We start from the raw sequence: 25,445 nt of genomic DNA on the forward strand, positions 1-25,445 counted from the left end.
GGCGATTGGAGTGGATGGTACTGCGGTTGAATTTCTTAGGAAAGTGGGTGACTGTGTTAATGATGGATTAGTTAGGATTTTCATTGTATGTATGAATCATGGATAGATGCCTGAGGATGACGTGAAAAAATGTTTTGAGTGCTCAGAGCCTCAACATGCAAAAGGGTGAAAGACAGCCCCCGGATAGAGTGATTTGGAACGTTTTGGTTTACACTAAACCAAACCAGGGTATATGTGCAGCAGCCAGGAGAAACCACGGGAAAGTCTGGGGTCTGGTTGTGCTGAGGCCGCTGCGATCTCTGTGCATTACAGATGACATCTACAGAATGAATGTGAGCGAATGCAGCCTTTCTTCATCTGTTCCCGGCACTACCTCGCTAACGCGACAAGAGTGAACAAATATAAAGAAAAATCTTATCTGTTATGTAATGAGTAATCATATAAAGGTAACCTTTATATGATTACCCTTGCGAGGTTCTGCTGGATAAAGTTCATGAACAGTCTATTAAAGAGCTAAGAGTTGCCATAAACGACAAGCTGGAGTCTGAAGACCTGACAGAAAAAAAAAAATGCAATACTGAATAGAGTAATGAAAAGTGATAATGAAAACTTTCACCATGAGAGAAGGTAAAGCAGTTATTGCATTACCAATTTAACACCATTTTAAAAATCTTGTGGAAGCTCCCATATAATGAAGGACCAAGTCACTCTTACCTTGAATATTTATGACTGGAGTTAGACTTTCTCACAGAAAGCAGTGGAGGTTGCAGAGGCAAATTTAATGATACACTAAAGCTGAACGTAATGATCGTAATCCGTGTGAAGTAATCTTTGCATTTCTAAATCAGAAACTAAAAGAGTTATTCGGTTAGGCTAACGAATGTCGATATGGAGGAAAAAAATATTTACTTTATGAGATATGATGAATACGTCCTATGTTAGCAATCTGATCTAATTTGTATGGTTAGTTTTCTACAACTGGTCACGATACTTGGGTTACCCCTGAGAGCGTAACCTCACATTTTCTGTCTTAATCGAAATTCAAAGTATAGTGAATGAATACTTTTAGATCTTTTGATTAAGGTTTAGGGGTTCGCCACTCATAGTATCAACAGAAACGAAGAAATATCTTATTTCAATACACTACAATACAGTAACATTTGTTGATGTCAGTAAGAAATGTGAAGGTTGTCGCTGACGTGACATAAATAGACCTCTGGCGGAACACATTTTGTTTCGGCAACATTTCACTAATTTTCGAGTTGAGAGCTTACATTTATCAATATCATCTGCTCAGTATCCATGAACAGGTCTCTTTGGAAAAACAAACGCATAAGTTGATGTCTATTCTCTTAAATGATATTGTTCGTTAAGGGATTTGGTGGTCGATAGAGTGGAAGTGACAATACCGGCAACTGACTTTTCTTTTTAGTATCGTTCAGGAGCCAAGTTCCCTGTCCACCCCAACACGTGCGTCTTGTAATAGCTGCATCACACCTCCTCTGCTCACCTACAGTTGTAGCTGTAGGGAAGTAGAAAGGCTCACGTGTGTGGTGTCGTGTCATCTCCAAGCGTCATCTACACGTTGCTGAACTGCTGGGAAATAACACTCGCTACACATCACCATGAACAGGTGAGTCAGTCATTACGTTATCTTGTTATGTATGACGACATCGAAGGCAAGCTTGTGCCCAGCATGATTATTTAATATAGTTTATTGACCACAGTTACAGTTTAAGCATTACATGCAGTCAATAAAGTATTTACAGTATATACTGAGATATAAAAAGAATACAGATAACTGAAGTCCACAACATAGTAACATAGTAAAAGTGATTAAACAACATTGATAAACACTGGGAACAACAAACGAGCAAAACACTATTTGAACAAATAGTTTATCATGAATTAGCCCACATGACAAGGGGAATAAATTTATTGGAAATTTATTAAATTGCTGAAAGACAGTTAACAGATACATGCTTACTCCTAACCTAACCTAACCTAGCCCAACCCTGAGGACTGTTTTGTGCCACAGATCAAGATGTGATGTGTTTTTCTTTATGGGATAAGTAGATATCAGTTGAGGGGTATGTGGTACATCCAAGGCATGGGAGTTCCAGTGAAACCTTGAACCGGCATTTGCAAAGTCGAAGAGACAGGTGAAGTGCAGAGTGAAGACGAAAGACTGTAACACTATGATGAGGGGTCGTAGTTTCAAGCTCGTGGATGACTAGTGGTAGATTGGAGTTCAAAATTATATTAGGAGCAGGAAGATGATTATTTACTGTATGTCGAGATATTACAGCATGGATATGTTTTGTTTATGTGGTATCTCCCAGTGGTGGGAGATCTGTGAATGCTCATGTTTTTTCGATCCTTAACCAAACGCATCCACGCACCCATGTTTCTTCCTATCCACCGACCTGATCAGTCTATAGCCAACCGTCCAGCTGATAAAGCCGCTCAATCCGGCCCCAATGTTCTCCTCTAATTCCATTTAAGATGATTCTGCATCTAGTTCTCCTCCTCTCATATCCTCCCACTTGAACTCCTGCCTTCTGTGTATCCCTCGCTCAGGGTCTTCGGAGTACTTTCCCAGCTTCAGGTGGACACTAGTGCGTACGGCTCAAATGTCATCCCGTTCCTCGATTCCTCATGCAGTGTTCCTCAGAACTAGCTCAGATCCTAGCTCACCTACTTTGTCTCCGTCTCAAAACCCATACTTTTCCTTCTTAGAGGCATTACCTGGTGCAGCCCATCCCTAAGAAAGATGCGCGTCACTGTCTGAACCTTCCCTTGCGTTGGCAGTAGAGACAGGCGGGATAGTCTCATCATGCGACACATTAAGACTTCCGTTCTTGGAAGTGTTGTGAAAGGATCGGGACAGTGGTACGTAAAGAAAAAGAAATTCTCATTTAAGGATATTTACAAGCTCTGCTCTGCTCCTTTATTTTACCTCCATCTTAATGAAAATAAAAAAAAAAAATCACTACAGGTCTCTTTCAACTCGCACACGTTAAAGCGTAGTTTCGCATACGTGCACACATTAAAGTGTAATACTTTTATTATCCAGACGTGTACCCTTAGTTGCAACTGTACGGGAGCTTTGCTTGTATCTGGCAGTATAGCCAGACTCAAAGGCGATGTTTAGAGTAGAGGGATGGTTTACATAGTTTATGAATAGCTCTTGGCCATCTGTGTTGAATCTTTTATCTTTTAAGGCTCCAGCTATGAACAAAAGTCCACATCAAATACGGGCCTTAAATGTAACATAAAGATGTTAATAAATGGAATAGGAGAGACGAGGAAAGTACTTAAGAATTTTGGAGGAAGTGAAAAAGCTTTCTTTCAGAATGTTCCAGGGAAGAGATGAGAAGATAGAAAGTTCCAAAGCAGCTTTGAGGTGTAGGGAAGAAACAGTCATCAAAACGGTTCACCCTTGAATTCCCAACGAACGCCCAGTGATCATGTGACACACCCTTATTCTACCAGTGATGGGTACGATGGACTTGGCTCAAGGCATCGTCTGTACAATGCGCCACAGGAACGGCGAATTTATTGTGCACTCGTACCAGTTTTGTAGGCTGTCGCTCAGAAGGGTATACAGATTGCACAAAAAGTCTACGGACTGCGTGTGTATGACGAGCGAGTCAGAGTTGAAAGGCACTTCAAATTTCCCGGTAAAACAAAATACATTCTGCCTTGCTCTGTTCACTTCTGGAAAGTCGTTCTAACTACGAATCCAACAGACTTCACGAAACTGTAACAGATTCATAACCACTTCAGTGTAACAGGTCCAACAGAGAAGGAAGTCTGCTATAACTTCTCACTAGTTGAAGATCCTCTTCAAAGCCTAACTGGCTCTAGAATAGCAAGGGAAAGTCCAAGATCACCAGTCTTTCTATTGCTCCTTTAACGTCAATGAATTTCTAAGTTCCTCAGACCTAAGTCGCTGGGAAACTTAATTCAAGAGTCCTAAGTGTCCTCATGCTTCTCGTAAAGTGATGATCATTGAAACTAAATCAACGGAACCAGTAGCAACTAAGCGAGCTTCACTGAAAGTGGCCTACGTCTTAAAACTGCATATCGGTGCATCCCCTATTGGTTATGATAGTGTTAAAGGCATACATTTTAATCGCTAAACACTACATTTGAACCCTAGATTCACTTTGGGCTAGTAAATCAGTTAGTAAGATGTTACTTCTCTGTAATTCAATTATTTTGTTTCGCATGTAAATATACTTCTTAATCTAATTAACTTGTTCTGTTTTCTAAATGTCTTAGGTCTCATGTTCTTGAAGTTATGTATTCTTTATGGTTTTTTCCTTTTATCATTTCTTTACCGTGTTGTTTTCTGCCTAAAAAGTCCTGCTGTATATGGACTTTGAAACAGCTGTTGGAGGTTACATTAACGATATTTAGGCGAAATGTGTAATGGTGATAATGTTGTTCATGATCCATGAAGGGTGACGCTGGACTTCGTCCACTACCTAGAGAGTTTGTAGGTTCAAATGTAGTTATGTAGCGAGTTATCTAGTGACTACATTTGCAATGCACACCGAATGACCCCTACAGCTTCAACTCTGTCCCTCAGGATCTGTCTGTGTCTCACATACCATCATAATTTTTTATAGTCTGCGAGTTCTTTGGACACTACAGACGCTACACCATTCACTAACTGACATTTACTCGTTCAGCTTGTAGGAATATGCTTTACCCTGAGCAGGAGTGGTTCATGTTTGTCTGTGGTACAGGAGCGAACAGCCGAGTGAAGGGGTCGAGTTGGACGAGTATCTGAGGAAGCTGTGCTCGGACGTGACCCTCCACAGCCCCAAGGATGGCTTCTTCAACCACTACGTGGAGCAGATCGACGCCCAGATCTCGCACCACTTCCTCAAAAAGTTTGGAAAATTGGGGAGCGATGAAGAACGTCTCCGTACGACATGGGGCGTCAAGGTTGGTCCAGCTTATTGCTAGCCTAGCTAGTCTGGTCTGTGCTCTCGTGTTGTACCATTGTTATGATAAATCACAGTATTTACCATTTCACTAAATTGGAAATATTTTCATCTACAACTGTATACTTATTAGAAACACTCATCAACAGTTCCCGAGAGTTTCCAGTCCCACTGAAATGGTTATCTGTATGTGTGTTTATCCAGCCCATCCACACGCTGAAGGTGCAGAGCTTCTACAAGCAAAAGAGCAGGAAGGTGTCCGAGACCCGTCGAGCGGAGGGGAATCGAGCGTTCCAGGAGAAGAAGAACCAACAGGCCCTTGTGCTCTACTCCCAGGCCGTCATGCGAGCTCCTCATGACGACGGTGAGGCCTCAGCTGGGTCGTGATTTTGCTGTCGCAAGGCTTGCCATATCTCCGCCCGTTCTGGCCGTGACCAGGCGAAAAGGACTAAGATGATATCCCCCTTCTTGGAATACTCATTTCGTTTAGGCAAATCCGGACACGTAATGTTATATTCTGCATATATATATATATATATATATATATATATATATATATATATATATATATATATATATATATATATATATATTTTTTTTTTTTTTTTTTTTTTTTTTTTTTATACTTTGTCGCTGTCTCCCGCGTTTGCGAGGTAGCGCAAGGAAACAGACGAAAGAAATGGCCCAACCCCCCCCCCCCCCATACACATGTACATACACACGTCCAGACACGCAAATATACACACCTACACAGCTTTCCATGGTTTACCCCAGACGCTTCACATGCCTTGCTTCAATCCACTGACAGCACGTCAACCCCTGTATACCACATGACTCCAATTCACTCTATTTCTTGCCCTCCTTTCACCCTCCTGCATGTTCAGGCCCCGATCACACAAAATCTTTTTCACTCCATCTTTCCACCTCCAATTTGGTCTCCCTCTTCTCCTCGTTCCCTCCACCTCCGACACATATATCCTCTTGGTCAATCTCTCCTCACTCATTCTCTCCATGTGCCCAAACCATTTCAAAACACCCTCTTCTGCTCTCTCGACCACGCTTTTTTTATTTCCACACATCTCTCTTACCCTTACGTTACTTACTCGATCAAACCACCTCACACCACACATTGTCCTCAAACATCTCATTTCCAGCACATCCATCCTCCTGCGCACATCTCTATCCATAGCCCACGCCTCGCAACCATACAGCATTGTTGGAACCACTATTCCCTCAAACATACCCATTTTTGCTTTCCGAGATAATGTTCTCGACTTCCACACATTTTTCAAGGCTCCCAAAATTTTCGCCCCCTCCCCCACCCTATGATCCACTTCCGCTTCCATGGTTCCATCCGCTGACAGATCCACTCCCAGATATCTAAAACACTTCACTTCCTCCAGTTTTTCTCCATTCAAACTCACCTCCCAATTGACTTGACCCTCACCCCTACTGTACCTAATAACCTTGCTCTTATTCACATTTACTCTCAACTTTCTTCTTCCACACTTTACCAAACTCAGTCACCAGCTTCTGCAGTTTCTCACATATATATATATATATATATATATATATATATATATATATATATATATATATATATATGCTGTATGCGTGTATATGGGTGCGTGTGCATGTGATATGTCTTTATGTAGATGTAAATGTTTGTGTGTGTGTGTGTGTGAGAGAGAGAGAGAAGAGAGAGAGAGAGAGAGAGAGAGAGAGAGAGAGAGAGAGAGAGAGAGAGAGACTGAAAGACTTACAAAACATTATGGTATAGGACTAAACAACCTCTGTATTTTCTTGAAAATAACTGATCATGCTAATAGCAGATCTCCTTTTGGATAAGACGAAGGTTAATGACACTTTATGCTTGGCTAAGGGTTATTAACACAAAACTCTTATACTGTAAGCCGTAAATCAACTTTACAAGGGGCACCATTACTCGCAATAATACACTTTGCCTAATATGTCTTGTCACTTGATAAATTTCTATATATTTTTGGGCTGTAAGCTGTATACTGATAAGGTAACTGAAAGGATCTGGATGATTTTGGGTAAAAAAAAAATGCATTATCTTCAACCTTCCTTAGCGACAGAGTAAGGTCCTTCCTCCACCCCAGCACGAACATGCCGACCAAACGATTCGATACACAAACAGCATCTTTAAGTCTGCTGTAGTTTCTATTGTAGTTTCTGTTTTATAAGTCTGTTATAGTGTCCAGTCTAGTTTCTATTTCTATGACTTGTAATTTCTACTCTAGTCTACGTGAGTCTTCTAGTTTTAGCTTTACGAGGCTGCTAAATTTATAAGTCTGTTATAGTGTCCAGTCTAGTTTCTATTTCTATGACTTGTAATTTCTACTCTAGTCTACGTGAGTTTTATAGTTTTAGCTTTACGAGGCTGCTAAAGTTTCTATTCTAGTGCCCTGATGAGGCTGCTATTGATTCTATTCTAGATCCTATTCTGACGAGGCTGCTATTGATTCTATTCTAGTCCCTGACGAGGCTGCTATTGATTCTATTCTATTGCCCCGACGAGGCTGCTATTGATTCTATTCTAGATCCTATTCTGACGAGACTGCTATAGTTTATGTTTTAGTTACTATTTCTCAGACTCACTTATGATTGCTATTAGTAACTCTATTTACACAGATGTGTATGTGCTGATGTCTTGTCTGCTTTCCAGGAGCCTCCCTGGCTCTGGCGTACGCGAACCGATCGGCCGTGTTGTTCCACATGAAGCAATTCGAACTTTGCCTCACTGACATTGAACTCGCCATACAAGCCAGCTACCCATCAAACCTCATGTTCAAGGTAAGCCACAGAATCATGTCCGAAATAACAGTCTGATGAATGATATATAATATCTTGTTCATCTCTCATTTTAGAATTCTCGTCAGTGAAGTAACGTAAATTTTAATAGGCTTTGCGAATCAAGCCAGAGGTATTTAACGAGATGAAAGAAAATTATGAAGGCAAAGCAGTGTATGCAATACGGTAGACATGGGTGCATTTCTGTGGCAATACGTCAATAACAATAGCTAGAACAAGTACAGCAAGGACAGTAACAATTACACTACAAATATTTTCTTGTTGGATCAGAGACTGAAAAAAAATCGGATATTGTTCCTTCGAGATTAACTTATTATGCACGATGATGTTGATCATCTGTAAAGCACTTGGTACTTAACATCTATTGGTAAGAGCCCGTGAAACTAACCAAGACTTTAAAGAACTCTTGAGCGAAAAGTTATAGTGACAGTGACGAAGGCGTTTATGAAGAACTGCATCGAAAGTTTCCGAAAGAAGAACTTTCATTGGAAGACTGAAATTCCAGCGCCACCGGAATGGGAAATGTAAGACGTCGTGAAAAACGCTAATGTGAAACCTCTGGATGCAAGAAGGTTCTAGGAACCAGATGGCGCCTCCCCATTTGTACTCTGGGAGTGCATCAAAACCCTTAACAAGTGAAACAGTGGGAGAACGAGTGAGTCAAATTATAGACTGAATACCCGCAAGATTGCCAGGTAAAGGGCCAAGACGGACCACCACTCTAGTACATCCACGCTACAAGGATTTGGTTGGAATAGGGAGAAAGAAAAGGAACGAAAAAGAAATCAAATATGATTACAAAAGCACACTTCGATAACCCCAGGTTCCGACGGAAATGTTCGCTTGATGACTAGATACGATAATCGGCTAGGCTTTGTGCCCGTGAGCAGTCTGAAGACTGTCGGAGGTCGCTTTTACCTCCTGTAGCTTCTGTCTTCACCAGTGACCTTCACGTCAGATTATTGTCATTTAAGATGACCACAGATGTGGCAAGATAAAACGATTTGGACCCACGTTACGTTTCCCTTGCGAATTGTTATTGTTCGGGCGTGGAGCAGCACAGTGGCTCCCAACTGGTGTTAACTGTACCAGTAATGGTACGCGAGAATCATCCAGACGGGACGTGGCGTAGTGGTTGCCGTTGTAAGCAAGGAGTAAGGTTACATTAATGTGTTAATGAATGCCATGTGTGTAATGTTCCATGTTCAAAATATATATGTTAATGAATGCCATTTATGTAATGTTCCATGTTCAAAATATATTTCTGTGTAGACTAAGATGGTGAGTTGACACAAACGAGAGTTTTTGAGGTTTTATTTGTCTAACGTTTAGGCTTGCGCAAAGCCTTCTTCAAAAGAAGCCGAAACGTTAGACAATTAAGCCTCAGAAGCTCTCGCCAGTGTTTACTCGACATCCTATTCCACACAGTTATAATGAATTATTCGTATATTTCACAAAGTTCAAGATTTTACATGTAATATGGTATGCAAAACGGGCGAAAGACAGGTTGATGGTACAAGACTCGAAAAGTCTGGGAGCTACTGGTGCCTCGTGTGTGTGTGTGTGTGTGAGGGCGCTCCGGGCGGTGCGGGTGTCACATTTCGACTGACTTGCCCTCCAGTGGTCTTCGCCATGCCCATGGTCCCTCACTACCACCCAGGTTTACTTTGTGGAGAGGAGTGTGTTTCGTGGAAATACGTTAGTACTATATAGACAATCAGCGAACCTTTCTCCTCCAGCAAATGTGAAATGATGTTCAGGCGAGTTTCAGAGACCGAAAATAATATTTCAGGTCCTGGACCGACGCGGGCAGTGTCTCCGGCAGTTGGGCCAGCACAACGACGCCCTACAGGCCTTTACCGCTGCCTTCCAGGCCCTTGGCACCGCCGCCTTAGACGACAAGAAACTGCAGTCGTGGAAGAAAGACATCAGCGCAAAAATTCGCCTATGTCAGGAAAAAGACAACAATGGTTTGTCCTCACGAAGTATGAAAGTAGTTTACCTCCTGCTATTGTACTCCACCGAGAAATTACTAGTAATATAGATAGTTATGAAGAGAATTTTCACTAATTAATTATCTAATTATGTCTCCTTGGCACACGTTCTCTAGGCGAGCCACCACCACCTCCAAAACAGGACACGGGAGCCGCCGTGTTCGAAGGACCCAACTCAGCCTTACCCAACGCCTCCGCTGCCATCAGTATCCAAGTCTCGCCAGATGAAGGTAAGTGATCATATTTCGTTAACTTATTACACTCTCATGTTGTCTAGGGCACCAAGGTAACAAAGTCTTCTAAGGGAATCATGCGTCTCTACCTTCTGCCTTCCTCCAGGACTTGCAGTGCCCTTGCTTTACCCCATAAGTAGGTGCAAAGTTAACGATGATGAATATATTCCATATGATATATTAGACATGAGGCATTCAAGAGAACTGATGTAGCATCTGTTCTTATTTCATATATATACACACACAGACATATACATATATACACATGTATATAATTCATAGTCTGCCCTTATTCATTCTCGTCGCCACCCCGCCACACATGAAATGACAACCCCCTCCCCCCGCATGTGCGCGAGGTGGCGTTAGGAAAAGATAACAAAGGCCACATTCGTTCACACTTAGTCTCTAGCTGTCATGTATAATGCACCGAAATCACGGCTCCCTTTCCACATCCAGGCCCCACAAAACTTGCCATGGTTTACCCCAGACGATTCACATGTCCTGGTTCAATCCATTGACAGCACATCGACCCCGGTATACCACATCGTTCCAATTCACTCTATTCCTTGCACGCCTTTCACCCTCCTGCATGTTCAGGCCCCGATCGCTCAAAATCTTTTTCACTCCATCCTTCCACCTCCAATTTGGTCTCCCACTTCTCGTTCCCCCCACCTCTGATACATATATCCTCTTTGTCATGGAGAGAATGAGTGAGGAAAGATATATATATGGCAGAGAAAGACTTATAGTTTATGATTCTTGTGGATTTCACATATTTGTTAAACTTATCCATTGATTGGTGACATGCCTATTTTAATCGATACTTATAGCTTTATCTAAATGCTTCAAAAGGTAAATATATTCATCTGTGTTTATAGCTATATACCAAATTAAATATGCATGAGGAAAATGAGAACTTCAGTAGTTTTGAGTGTGTCATTGAGGTTCTGAGGGTCGTGCTATTTACACTAATGAGGTTCTGAGAGTCGTGAGGTTTTAGAGTTGTGTTATTTACACCTGTGATGTTCTGAGTCGTGTTGTGTACATATGAATTTATGTGATTCATCTCCTTTGCCCCAGTGAGTTTTGTAAGTCGTACTGTTTACACAATTGAGGTTTGAGATACGTGTTGTTTACACTAGTGAAGTTCTAAAAGCTGTATTGTTTACCCTAGTGAGAGTCAGGGGAGGGGAAGGGTACGGGGTTGCCATGAACGTTATGGTACAGTATTGGTGGTACGCAGGACGGTACGCAGTGGTGACTCGAAACGTTCCGGCGGGACAGGTGCTGATGGCAGAGCGGCCCTATGCTGCCATCCTCATGGACAACAAGAGTGGCACTCACTGCCAACACTGCTACAACAGGTACGTCACTCCTCTTCCAACAAGACGACTGGCACTCGCAACCATTACTGCTACAACAGGTACGTAACTCCAAGTGACACTCATTGCCCTCACTGATACAACAGGTACGTCACTCTTCCTCTAACAAGAGTGGCATTCGCAAACACCACTGCTACAACAGGTACGTCACTCCTCCTCCAACATGAGAGGCACTCTGCCACAGCAGGTACGTCGCTTCTCCAACATGAGTGGCACTCTGCCACCACTGCTACAACAGGTACGTCACTCTTCCTCCAAAAAGAGTGGCACTATGCCATCACCGATACAACAGGTACGTCACTCCAACAAGAGTGAAACTCACTGCCACATGTACGCCACTCCTTCACCAACAAGAGGAGCACTCGCTGCTACAGCAGGTACGTCATTCGTCCTCATCGTCTGCGTTGGGAAGATGTTCTGCCACTAAAGCAATATTATACTTATTTCGTGCCTGTGTATGAGGTTTCTGTACAAGCCCTGAAAAAATGCTGAGCCAATAACTCTTGGTCAACGTTTAGCTCATTAGCTTCCTACTGCCGCATTTGCCCCTAACTTTCGAAATATGAATTTTGACACACTGTCTTAGCCTTTGAGTGCAAAAGTATCCTCATCAATCTCAAAGTGCGTATCCATTGGTCATTCGTCTATACCTAATTTAAGTAGTGATTAATAAAGTATATGTGAATGTATCTTCAACAGGATCTTACCAAATTCTTGGTTAGATTTATTTTATAGAGGGATTTCCCATTTTCATGTCCTAATGATCCCGCTCAGCTGTTCCCCGCTCTTGAATATAGTGTCTAGGAGTCAGTAGGCAGAGACAAACAGTTCTTCATGCGCTATGTGTAGCAGTAAGCAGGCAGAGCAAGGCAGGGAACAGCTGGTGTGTAGCGGTATGCGGCCAGGAAACAGCAATACCACACTTTTTGTCTGTAACAGGAGTCAGCAGGCAGGGTCTCTTGTTTCGTGGCTAGGCTGGTGTCGGCGGTGCCGTGCCGCTGGTGTTCGGGCGTGGCCTTCTGCAGCCCTAGGTGTCGTGACCTGGCCCTCGCCACCTACCATCGCTGGGAATGCAAGTTCCTAGACCTCCTGAAGGGTTCTGGAGTATCCCTCAACTGCTACCTCGCCCTCAGGGTGGTCACTCAACACGGGCTTCCCTTCTTCAAGAAGGTGAGAGATTGTTTACAGTTTCCATGGGTCGTTTGTTTCTCGCTTAGTCATCACGATCTAATCAGTATTGACCACAAATTAGTAATGAATTTGCTTGAGATTCGCCTGATATTCTCTTTATCATCACCTTGGCCAGGAATATTACACAGTAGAAGCAGTTAATGACATTTTCCAGATTCGTTTCCACGTCCCATTACTTGGAGAGTCACTGTTAAGCAATATGTGATAGGCTTCCCTTGGTGTTCACGTATCCAAAGGTTTTTCAGTTCGTTTTTTTAGATCGGATTTTAATTTTTGAAATTGCAATCAAAGTGTCCGATGAAAACAACATATTCATAGTTTGTTGGGGTGTTAGGTATACCATTTTGTTCTCAATCCTGTCATATATGTTGCTTTACTGCCTCCGGTGGATACTGGTGTGTGTCCATAATCTTGTGCGTGTGTCCTCGGCAGCTACGTCGCCGCCTGCAGGAGCCAGCCACGTTGCCCACGGCCTCATCCCCTCACCGGCCCGATGACTATATGACCTTCTACCACTTAGTGGGTCTCGAAGAGCAACGTTCGTCCAAGGACTTCTTCCAGCGCTCGCTCGTGGCCACCTTCCTCCTCAAGGTGCTACAGCGGGCTGATTTCTTCGGTAAATGGGATGATGAAGGTAAGAAGTCAGTATTTAGATTCATACACTTAGATTGGATAACTTTCCTCTCAATCGGAAGAGAATATTCAAGATATGTTGTTCGGTTACTGCTGAGAAAATTTCTGTTAAGTACAACATGGAAAGGGACATCTGCACTCGTAGGGGCCCCATCTTTCGACTTGACACGCACGGTAGAGGAAGGCTAGAAATGATTGCGCCAGTGTGAGGCGAGCATGAAGGTTTTTAGGTGCGAGATGAAACAGTGGCCGTACTTTACAAATATTGCAGTTGTGGTCTCCGTCCTTTTTTTGTGACAAGTGATTCGATGTCTGAAAAGTCTACATCCAGTGCTTGATTTAATGATACCAAATATAAATTAGAATGTTTGAATGATAACTCGTCTTGCTGATATTACCCTAAAATATCTTGATGTATGTATGTAAATTGTACAGGAACAGTGATTTTATATGCTAGGTGGACGTGGCTGGTTTTCTGAGCGCTTCGGGAACCCCATAGAATGATCCTGAAGCACTAAGAAGTAACTTTGATCTTGAATTCAGCTATGATTTGTGGTTGGTGGAAATAAGATGTCTAATTCGGTAATACGACCATCAAAGTATTTTCAGAATATAGGAGTCGGTGTACCGGACACGTTAGGTGATATTTTAAAAGATTACTTTCCGCCGACCTCGATCAACCTGTTGTGTAGGCCTACCTGTGTGATCTTAATGTAGCCAAGAGCTTTATAGGCAATGGCTATTTCTGACGTGGCCTGAACTGTAGGAAACGTCCTTTATAACGTACAGTTGAGGCAGATCGAAAAGCTAAATGAACGAGGTCCATTTTGTATATGGTGCGTTGATATGGCCCGATTATAAGTAGAACAGCAGCACACTGGAAAGTAACAAGCGGGAGAGCAGCAGTTATGGCCTTAGACACCCTTGGAAAAGTGCACTGTTAGGACTGCTTGGAAGTGCTTTAGAGAGGTCAGGATCCAGGATTAAGTAGCTGGAAATGTGGTGATGATGTTAGAATCCAGGATACTGCTGCTGGTAGTGTGCTAGTGACGTCAGAGTCCAGAGGAAAGCTGCTGGAAGTGTGGCGATGATGTCAGGATCCAGGGTACAGTGGCTGGAAGCGTGGTCGTGACGTCTGGATTTTTTACAGGCAAATAGTCACTTAGTAGAAACGGTCAAAACGTTTCTATCTAACTCCCAGTAACCTGAGATAACTACTCTGTATGTTAACATCTGTTAATCTTACATTACATCCTATGTGACTGGAACGAAGTATAGTAATAATACTTTATCTAAAATCGCTGTACTGGCTTCTCTGGTGGTGGTGCCTGGCAACCTTGCCAAGAGCCGCCTCGTCGGGTTCAACTGAAACTTGAAACGTTGACGGGGAGAAATATTTTTATTTTTTTCTCACGATAGAAACGATTCAGCGTTAATGATCTGTATGTATTAATGACTAGTATATCCAACATTCACATACACGTGAGGGAAATCATCGTATGGTGAGGGATTTGAATTTTTCAGATTTCTATTTTTGTTACATTTTGTGAGTGGAGGTTTTGGGTACGCGAGGTGGGAGAAGCATCAGGTCTGCTACCAGCACGACCTGCGACGGCTACCGCCAGGGTGATCTGGTGGCCATGCACAGCACCAACTGCAGGATACGTATTGCACTCATGATCACACTGACATGAGTTAGTCATGTCACTAAATCATACTGACAATAACTCATGTCATTAATCATTACATATTTAGTTTTGTTTTCAGTCATCGTCATATCACTTCCTCTTAAAGCACAAAATGTCATCCCAGTCACTCTTAGATGACTCCCAATCATGTCAACTGTTGTCACTTCACTCATCATATCATCCGTTGTCTTAAAGACTGTCACGCTGCTTGCTCATTAGTCACTGTAATATGAGAGAAACATAAGAGGAAGCAGAGTACTGGTAGAATGTCGGTCTATCCACAACAGGAGCCCCTGATAAGGACCTGACGGAGGAGGAGCTGCTTGTAGGCGGTCTACTACTGCGACACCTTCAGGTTATCCAGTTCAACGCTCACGAGGTTAGTTGAAGTGGTCTGTGGTCTCATCTTGGTGACCAGTAGCTGAGGATGATGGCTGTTGAGGATGGTAGATTGAGGGTCAGTGCTCTGCTTCCTAACCCCTAGTGCATAAGGGCACGACCCTTTTCACGGGAAGGACGACTCTTGCGCTCGATGATATGACCCTTGAGCGCTTGGCAATCATCCGTTGGATAAGACATGGAGGACGTGTTGCGGAATGTCTTCAGCAATCGCCGTCGGCCGTAGTGCCTCTTTAGGGAGTAAAATAGCCACGGTATCACCTTTCGTCCGGCATAGCCTAGCATTACCCTCTCAAGGAATTTCTTCCCCGGACATTACCATGTCCGCCTTCCTGTAGCTCATTCTTTTTATATATTTTAGTTTTCATATACTTACTGTATTATATCCGATGTTGACTTTCCCAAAACAGAGGTCAGTATTTTGTATTATTTGTTCTGTAATAATTGTTTCCTTTAAGGAAATTGATTTCAAATATATGAATGCAGGTCAGCGAGAAAAACACAGTGACAAGAAAGATCCACTGTCATTGAGAACTGCTAATGGGGTTTGTGTTTATTCTGGCCACAAGCCAGGACGGTTTCACTTAGATGACCTACACCATCATGTGGCTCTTGTGTGCCAAAGGTGAGACACCTTTTAACAGGATGGTTGGCGTGCGCCCACCTCTGGCCTTGCCTCACACTACCCTAGTCCTGTATCATACTTCCGTAGCCCTGCCTCATAATGCCTCTGGTCCCACATCATACTAACGTAGCCCTGCATCATACTGTCCTGTCCCTGTCTCATATAATTCTGGTCCAATCTCATACTACCTGTGGTCCTGCATCATACTACCTCTGGCCTTGGATCATACTATCCTGGCTTTCCTACATACTGCCTTATCCCTGCCTCATACTACCTTAACTTTCCTCCGAACCTGCTCAATACTCTTAACCGTTAGCTTCCCACACTTTTCCTTTCCCCTGCACCCCACACTGCTCAAACTCTTCTCTGTTCCTATCCCACACTAAGGACATTTACTTCCTCCACACTCCCTCTACCGACACAAGTTTGTCAGTTTTCGACAATACATGTTTTGAGGCATGCGTTTCCGAAATCCACCTGCTTGTGGTTACACCGCGAGCGAAAAGTCACCTTTAGCAAAGATTTATCGGTCAGCTGAGGAAAGCGAGTATAGATAGCCTCCAAAAGAGTCCATCACATCCCTGCTTCTGATTGTAGCGTTTTCTGAAAGCTGCAGGAGTCTAGTAAAAGATGACAGTTTTTATATAGGATGTTTTTAAGGCTGATAGTTTACATATCATTAAATTGTCGTGTTATGCCCACACTATTCTGGCCTCCACAGCTGAGTGGCATGTCCTTCGCTGGCGGAATGAATAACTACCGCGAGACCAAGAGCGTCTTCCTGGGTTTGGCCGTGTACCCCACCGTGGCCTTCTGCAACCACTCCTGCTTCCCCGCCGTCACCAGGTAATACCTATCGCCAAAATGTCGAATCATGTAGTTAGCAAAACTGCATTACCGTCTGTCGAGTATTACCGCTACCTTGAATATTGATGATGAAATTAAACGTCAAGGTTTTTTCCTCCATCTTCAAAGATACTTCGAAGGGGATAGAATGGTGATCGTGAGCCTGCGGCCGCTGAGGCCTGGAGACGTGGTGGCTGAGAACTACGGCCCCATCTTCACGCACCAGCCTCGTCAGGAGCGTCACCGCAAACTCCTCTCACGCTACTGGTTCAAGTACGTAATTTTGCTACTACAGTTACTTACTGTAACTACTACTACTATTACAACAACAACTACTACTACTACTAACTAAGGATGATGGATAATGATAATGATAATAATTTTATGTGTGCCACTTCTCGTGTAGCGAGGGAGTGCCACACCCATCCACACTCTTCTTGTCATGTCGAATGCATCCACAATCAAGCTCCTCACACCTTACCGTGATTTCCCGACCTCTTCACATACCTTCCTTCATTGCACGTCGTCCCCAGTATACAACATGGATTCCGTGCGCTCCGTTGCTTGCACACTTCACACCCTCTTGCATGCCCAACCCCCATCCCTTAGAGCATCTTTCACTCCATTTTTCCCTCCCAGTTCGGCCTTCCCCTTCTCCTAGTCCCTTCTAATGCGCACATTCTCAGTAACCCTCATCTTCTGCATATGTCTAAACCTTTTCAGCGCACCCACTTCAGTTCTCTCAGCCTCACTCGTCTTACTGTCACATTTAATCATTACCTAATTATTTTCTTCTCCACCGACCTTCCTTACATTACATACTGTCCCCTAGCTTTTCATTTCCAACGCAGTCACCCTTTCCCATATGTTTTAGCCCACGCCTTGCGTCCACACATCATCTACGGAACAACAGTATCATCAACCATTCCCTTACTAATATTCGTTTAATGAACAGAATACAGCCAAAGGGTAAAAGTAGACGCAGATAATACATTAAGCACGAAAACGTAGGGCTACAAAAAAGGAACGTGGTAACTTTAACACAAAGGTGGATAATTTACAGTCTGGTAATTATTGATGTAAATAATGGTAGTAATAGGGCTACACGAGCTCGTTTGGCTTCGAACCAGCTTTGATGCCGAACTGCAAACTCGGGGGCGAGGGATCTCCAGTGGTAGGAGTTAATGGTAGCGAAAAAAGAGACAGCTTTCATCCCAAACTTATGGATGATGTCCGGGTGATGGTTCGAGAGAATCGGTAGGGTTAGTGTGTTAAGCATCTTGGTCGAGATGGTGTGATATGGACCGAGGATCATCTCTCATGCCTTCTCTGCACCTTCATCAGGAGGCTCCTCTTGGTTACCTCTGGTTGGCCAGACGAGGGTAGGTATAGATGAGTCGAGGAGGACTGAAAGGTGTAGGGAGGGAGTCTAAGTCTTTACCTCTGCACTATGGTATATCATGCCTCTAGTCCAGGCACTGAGCAGGTATAATCACTCATGAAGAGTAATTTCGCTACATTAAATCAATTTTTAGGTGATGTTCTGGTTCGATATGGGAATGTTGGATTTGCTAAGGAAAGTTTGTTCTGGATAACTACATTCACTGATGAGTAGTAGCCTAGCCAGAACGGAGGAATATTACTCGTTACATGAATTGATATTACTAAAAGAAATTGCAAGAGTTACATGCATTACATCTGACACAGCTACATTATACCGAAGGAATTTTACACTTCTGATTTTAAAAGTTGGTTCCTCAGTGGATGAATGGCTCGTTCAAACCTTTAAGCATGTCTTCGTCTTAAGAATGTATCGGTCAACGTTATTTTCTTCATACGCAGTAATTTCCTGCTGTTCGTTGATCCCAGCCTGTGATCTCCCCTCCCTACAGATGTGGATGTGAGGCGTGCGAGGAAGACTGGCCTATCTACGCCAATATGGCCGACCGAAAGGTCCTTCGCTGCCAGAAGTGCAAGTCGCCTTTGCCGCCTCGTGGACAGACCCAGTCACACGTCAAGTGCCGGGAGTGTGGCTCCTCCAACAACGCCGTCGCAGCCTTCAAGACCGTCGAGCAAGCGGAGAAGTGTAAGTTCTGCGAAATTACTGGAGTTATGTTTGATCAGTATGACAACTTTCCCCAATCTTTCTCCCCTTTTTTCTCTTCAAACACACGTATACATGCATCACCATGCATGCATTCATGTAAATATGTATAAGTACACACGACCCTTGAAGCGTATTGGTCACCTTTGTCATGTCATCCTATCAGGCCTGTGTTCAATGTCAAGGTAACAAGGCGGCTCACAGCCAAACCAGCTGGTCGTCCTTTTTGGGGCTGGTCGATGAATTCTGTGGGGGAGGGCAATTCTAACCCCAATTACACACAAATATTGATAACACTTAACACGAAAGACTAACGAGTATTTTAGCACCTGGTAAAAGTAATTTTAAAGTTTAATAGGGAAAATTTTCAATTACACCTATGGGAAAGCAAGGAAACTCGGATCGAATGCTTGTCGTACAAGATGTACTCATCTCACCGTAGCGTGACATGAAACCTTAAAACTGTAGGAGGGAAGGATCGATCATGAGCTGACCACGTTAAGAGCAATCGACCTCCGTTGTGTATCGGTTAGCATCCTGACCATGACGCAGTCACGGGCCGGCTGCCCAGGGTCGAGCGCATAGGTATTGGAATACTGGTTGTGGCCGACGGTCCACTGTCTTTTGGGTTATATATATATATATATATATATATATATATATATATATATATATATATATATATATATATATATATATATATTATTCCCTGGGGATAGGGGAGAAAGAATACTTCCCACGTATTCCCTGCGTGTCGTAGAAGGCGACTAAAAGGGGAGGGAGCGGGGGGCTGGAAATCCTCCCCTCTCGTTTTTTTTTTTTTTTAATTTTCCAAAAGAAGGAACAGAGAATTGGGCCAGGTGAGGGTATTCCCTCAAAGGCCCAGTCCTCTGTTCTTAACGCTACCTCGCTAATGCGGGAAATGGCGAATAGTTTGAAAGAAAGAAAAGATATATATATATATATATATATATATATATATATATATATATATATATATATATATATATATATATATATATATATAATTCAATTGCCCGTTCCGTCTCTGCCAACATAAAAGATAAATCATTCTGGTTTTTGCTCTTTTCAGAAGTTAAGACCAGACCCTAAATGAACATACCTACAAAAAAATAAATGAAAATAACCCAAAGACTCCAGATAATTTTTCTTATTGAAGTAGTGATTTTTGAGTAAAATCAGATCCCCCCTAGGCCTTTGTCTGTGTACACCTGTACGTTTTATTAACAGTGGGTCGCTGTGAACAAAGATCTGGACGAGGAGGTTGGTCGGGCAAATCCAATCGAGAGTGACTAGGCTATAGTTATTTGAACGTGGACGAGAGACGCGGGCATCATCAAAACGAGAAGTGAATACTAGACAGCCAGAGATAATGTCATGTATGAAAACTGGTTTTACTGAAAATTAGGTCCCAGTTTAAACCACTTAGAAAATTGGTAGAATTATCGTCGGGAGTCCGAAGATTCAAACCATGAACAGCAGGAGGGCGGAGCATCACAGATGGTCATATAGCTTTACCTTTCTAAGTAAAAAACACTTTACAAGTTTCTGTTAGTTATCACAGTGTGTGTGTGTGTGTGTGTGTGTGTGTGCTAGGTTTGTTCATCACAGTGCTCGGGCATGACATAAGGTCCGCAACCAGAAACAGCTTCATCGACCAAATAATACTGTAAATAACCCGACTGGACATTCAACTCTTAATGGTGCAGATGAACTCGGTAACATTAAGTGAAATACCGAAAAGAGGATTACAGAAAAGGACCGAAAAGGAAGCTTTATTTACTTACGTATTTAGTCAGAATGAAATGAGCTTAGGTAAGGAGCCATTACTACGAGACTCCATCATCGACCTAGATTAAGGCGCTGTATTATAATCTCCAAGTGGTGCACGAGGACGTTACCCGATGCTCTGTTCCCAGATTACGTAAAAATATAATATCACGTCTGGTCGGTTGATTGCTTGATTGTTAACTGCTTGGGGTCTATAAGGCCGTCAGTGTCAACAAATAATCACAGCTTACCAATATATCATGAGCGCCATGCCTTCGTTGTCAGTGATAGTTCTAAGACCAGATATTATTATCTCATTTATGTATTTCTTGATGGCGTAACGGTCATTACGACTTAAGTGTGCTCAGTATTTTGTAACAGGATGTTACACAGATTTTGTCATCATGATTGTCTTTCCCCGTACGAATGTGGGTGTTCCCAGTCGAGTATCATGAAGTTACAATCCACTGGTAGAACTTACGTCCGAAAGGGACTCTTCTATCTGCCTCCTTGTTGTGCCTTAGTTATTTTCCATGAATATTTGATCTGGTTCATCAACAGTCATCGTGGGATGGTGCGCTAAGAAAGCAATTATGTCAGGTTTTTCTCATGTTGATTTCCCTCATTATGTAGAGATCCTGAAAACTTAGGGTGTCTTTTACTAAAAGGTCCCAAACCCCTTCCTCCTCCTCCTCCTCTGTCTTTTACTAAAAGGTCACAAACCCCTTCCTCCTCCTCCTCCTCCTCCTCTGTCTTTTACTAAAAGGTCACAAACCCCTTCCTCCTCCTCCTCTACCCTCTCTTCCCTTCATGGCCACTGTGAATCTTCCAGGTAAATGAGATGTGTTTCCATCTGAGTTAACTTCCCCTGTACAGCTACAGCTGCAAGTTCCTATCCCGAGTTCACATCCCCTCAACAGTTCCAGTAATGAGTTCCTATCCCGAATTCACTTCCTCTCAACAGTTTCATTTATATCCGGATCAACTTTCTATATGTTGCCTCTTGACTCCAGTGTTTCAGCTTCGTGTGTCGCCACAACTACAGCTCCTATACTACTGATCTCTGGCCTCTATGTTTCCTCTGGTAGTTTTTGCTTTTTTGTAGTTTTCTTACACCTGCTTTATCTCGCGTCTTTCTTGGTCTGTTTTTTCAACAATGAGCGTCCTGCAAAATCCCTGATGATATGCTAGTTTCTGTACCAGTCCTAAAGTCCACCTGGCTTTTATACTCCTTTGACACATGCTCTTTAAAGGTCTACCCCCTTCTGTCTCAGCTACATTCTCTTATCCTTTATTTTTGCTCTGTTTCCGGGACTATACTTCCAGTACCTCACGTATGTATACTTCCCATAATAATGTTGACTCCCATGGTTGTCTGTGAGCCTCATCCAGTCCAAACACCATCGCCATCCTCCTTTTTCACAAATCATCTGACCTTTCGCCGACATCAGTTCTTGGCTGACTTCTGCAGATACTGTTCACTCGCCTCATTCTGATTTTAATCAGCAATGCTCTCTTATACCTTTCCCTGCTCCTGCGAGAAGCGCAGCCTCGAACTGTCCCCGGCAACTGTGTCGAGCCATGGGGTCGCGCCCAAACATTTCACACATTCACACACATCTTTTTCTTACTGAGAGATGATGGCCTGGTCACCACAGCAGGGAGGAAGAGTAACCAAGTTTACCCATTTACAGTTTATGTGGCTGCTTGTAAGCATATGGAAGAGGGACAGCGGGAGGAGGCCATCTCATCCTTCACGCGTTTCTTGGACGTCGTCAGCGACCTGGTGGTCCCGCCCCTCAGGGAGATGCACCTGGCCATGCAATCCCTCAGGCTCCTGATAGCCTCCAGGGGCACCATCCACACCTATGACATCCCCACCAAACGCTAGCGGTGCCAGTGAAGGGCGATATCCACCTCTTGACATCCCCACCAAACACTCATGGTACTATTGAAGAGCGTCGTCTCACCTTGCGTCGGCCCCTAATCAAACGCCCACACCATCACCCTCTTCGACAGGAAGCCTCCTCCATCGGTATTATTCACACCGTCGCTGTCTCCAAATAGCAGTAATTGTAGCCATCTAGTGAGTCTAAGGGAGTAGTCCAAGCCCCTGTTCCCTTTCAGCTCCCAAGCCCTTCCCTTGACTTCTTGTTGCTTTCACATGTACACCTCCCAGTCACACGCACTCCTTCCCTGCAGATGACGTCCATCCCATCCGCCGCCAGTACTGGTGGAATAGGGACGAACTGGTGACGTTTTAGGGTATCATCAACTGTGCAGCTCTCCCAACAACCAGAACTGGGGACCATCCACATCCTCACCTTCCTGGGGTATTAACCACACATTCCTTCACCCTCCTGGGGTATCAACCACACACGCCCTCCCCTTCCTGGGATATCAGCCACACACACCCTCACCCTCCCGGGATATCAACCACACACATCCTGACCTTCATGGGGTATCAATCACACACACCTTCACCTTCCTGGGGTATCAGCCACACACCCCTTCACCCTTCAAGGGTATCAGCCACGTGCCCCCTCACCCCTCCAGGGTATCAACCACACAACCCCCCCCTCTCCTTACTGGGATATCATCCACACGCACACATCATCCTTGAGTATCAGCCACACGCACCCTCACCTTTCTGGGTTATTAACCACACACACTTTCACCTCCTATGGTATAAACACCCTCACCTTCCTTAGGACAGGAACCACAGATACCCTCAACTTCACAATTCCTATTTTCCTTTTCCGACATTTGCAGATCTGTGAATATCTCTTCCATGTTAGTATGAGTCTTCCATGTTAGTATGATTAGTGACCACTAGTATTATATTCTCCCCATCGAATATAATAACCTCTCCAAGCTTAGAACTTAAAACTCTTCCTATTAAGCAATTGGTATAGACAGTCTAATGCTTTTGTGGTTCTTGAAGTTGGAAATTTCCTACACTTTGTAAAAACTGTTTCTCTGTACAAACACTGTAACATCATGAACTTTTGAATAAAAGGCAGTTTTAATTAAATCTACTTATATCCAAATATTACGTAGATATAAGCGTATGAACAATGTTGTTTCTATTTTGGTCTTTCATACCATGGACTTATTTCCTCCACAAGTTGTAATGATGGAACCTCTGCCCGCGTCGGTCCTGTCTCAATCTAGGCTATCTATTAGATAAAGATTATGATTTCAATCCGAATTTTGACTCACAACCAGGCGCATTATTGGACAATAACTGCGATTGTGTCAGTCAACAACTTGTCTCACAACCAGTCTCAGTATTGATGGTTATTATGGTTGCCTTGTTGCTTAGGTTAATGTAGGAGTCCTGGCAAGACATGGGGGGTCCCTTACAGGCTTAAGGTTTTATGACTTGTAAGCAAATCAAACATTTTTCGTTACATTTTTACTTTGACATTTTCACGAAACTCCAATGAAAGTACCTTAATACAGACAGTATTGATCATACAAATATTTATGGGACTTGTGGCGATCGTTCGGTTATCGGTTTGCAGTATTAGGTAACGATATTGTCACATTCTGTCCCAACCAGGTCCATTATGAACGAAGATAATTGCATGTATCGTCTGTGAACGGAGCTGTTATGGATATTGGTGATAAATGACTAGGTTCACACCACGTTACTCTAGCAGGCTGAGTATTACATCATAATCACTGTATGAATCCATATCTTTGAGCTGTTAGGTAATCACTTACTCTCATGCATCCCTTAATTTGTAAAGAAATCAACCTAACCAATTGAATAAAATTTGATGTTTTCAACGAGATTCCTACATTATTTTAAGTTGGAAAAAAAATCCTTCCGAAAGGTTATTCAGGCTAGATTGAGTTGGATTGGTTTGGTTACGTTAGACTAGCTAATTTCTCCCATCATGATAACCTAATCTCATCAACCTATTCTTCACTGAAAAATGGAACTCCGTTTTGTAAACCTAACTACAAGAGGTACCTTATTATTGCAATTACTTTTCCCGCGTAGATTAAATAGTTAAATCCACAAATAAAGTGGCGCGAGAAAAGAAAAGAATTTACTTCTATCTTGGTACGGGCAGTGGGCATCACTGACCTTAATTATGATTTTAACGTTCATCTCTATTTCTGGTAGAGGTGGCGCCCACGAAACAGGATAAACGCATGCGAATATTATGGTACAATTTATCAACACTTACTGAATGGGCATGAAGGTGAAGCAGGAAGGTGGCTATTTTTTCGTAGGCGGAGGAAGATCCTTGTACACAGCCTAGTCGTCTGCTCCAGCGATGCTTCTGTCGGATGAAAATATTAACGTGATTCATCTGCCTAGAACGGTTTTCTATACTACACACAACACATAGCACCTCAGCTTTAATCTCAAAAGAGAATTACCAAATTGTTTGTTGAAAATTCTTGATGCAATCATTGTTACCACGATGTAATATTTTGTGAATAGCAAGAATGTATAGCATGTTTAGTGTTCAAAGTTAGATTTACTTGCCATTTAGGATTATAAGGCAACTCTCTGACTCTCATCCTCCCTAAATGAAGTGTTTAACTTGTGTGAGTAACATTCGCCCTCCTGGACATCCCAACCCATCAGATATTCCCCTCTGACAATTCCCCCCTGGATATTTAATGGGAACGCTCTTCCCTTTCCTCTTTCTCAGAGTACAAAAATGATAAATGCCTTTAATATACACGACAGTTAGAGACAAGAGTACACGGGCAGCTGAGGCCTTCGTTCTCTTCTTCCTGAC

General features: G+C 43.0%; 1 protein-coding gene across 1 annotated transcript; it reads left to right on the forward strand.

The window, feature by feature from the left end:
• The first annotated feature begins 1,440 nt into the window (after positions 1 to 1,440).
• LOC139748603 (SET and MYND domain-containing protein 4-like) lies at positions 1,441 to 23,704 on the forward strand. Its single transcript, XM_071661736.1, has 14 exons — positions 1,441 to 1,633; positions 4,758 to 4,959; positions 5,163 to 5,322; positions 7,648 to 7,775; positions 9,586 to 9,763; positions 9,904 to 10,017; positions 11,264 to 11,384; positions 12,377 to 12,572; positions 13,026 to 13,227; positions 15,202 to 15,293; positions 16,660 to 16,784; positions 16,914 to 17,057; positions 18,677 to 18,870; positions 22,374 to 23,704. The coding sequence occupies exons 1-14, from the start codon at positions 1,626 to 1,628 to the stop codon at positions 22,568 to 22,570; spliced, it is 2,061 nt and encodes a 686-aa protein (XP_071517837.1). The 5' UTR covers positions 1,441 to 1,625; the 3' UTR covers positions 22,571 to 23,704.
• Positions 23,705 to 25,445: the final 1,741 nt, after the last annotated feature.

This window comes from Panulirus ornatus, chromosome 1 (assembly GCF_036320965.1).
Source record: "Panulirus ornatus isolate Po-2019 chromosome 1, ASM3632096v1, whole genome shotgun sequence".
NCBI classification, from domain to species: domain Eukaryota; kingdom Metazoa; phylum Arthropoda; class Malacostraca; order Decapoda; family Palinuridae; genus Panulirus; species Panulirus ornatus.

Bases quoted from the DNA above. Each gene is read 5' to 3' on its own strand.
- LOC139748603 (XM_071661736.1), top strand. The intron at 9,764-9,903 runs GTTTGTCCTCAC...CACGTTCTCTAG, and splicing joins TCAGGAAAAAGACAACAATG to GCGAGCCACCACCACCTCCA. The intron at 17,058-18,676 runs GTACGTAATTTT...CCCTCCCTACAG, and splicing joins CTCTCACGCTACTGGTTCAA to ATGTGGATGTGAGGCGTGCG.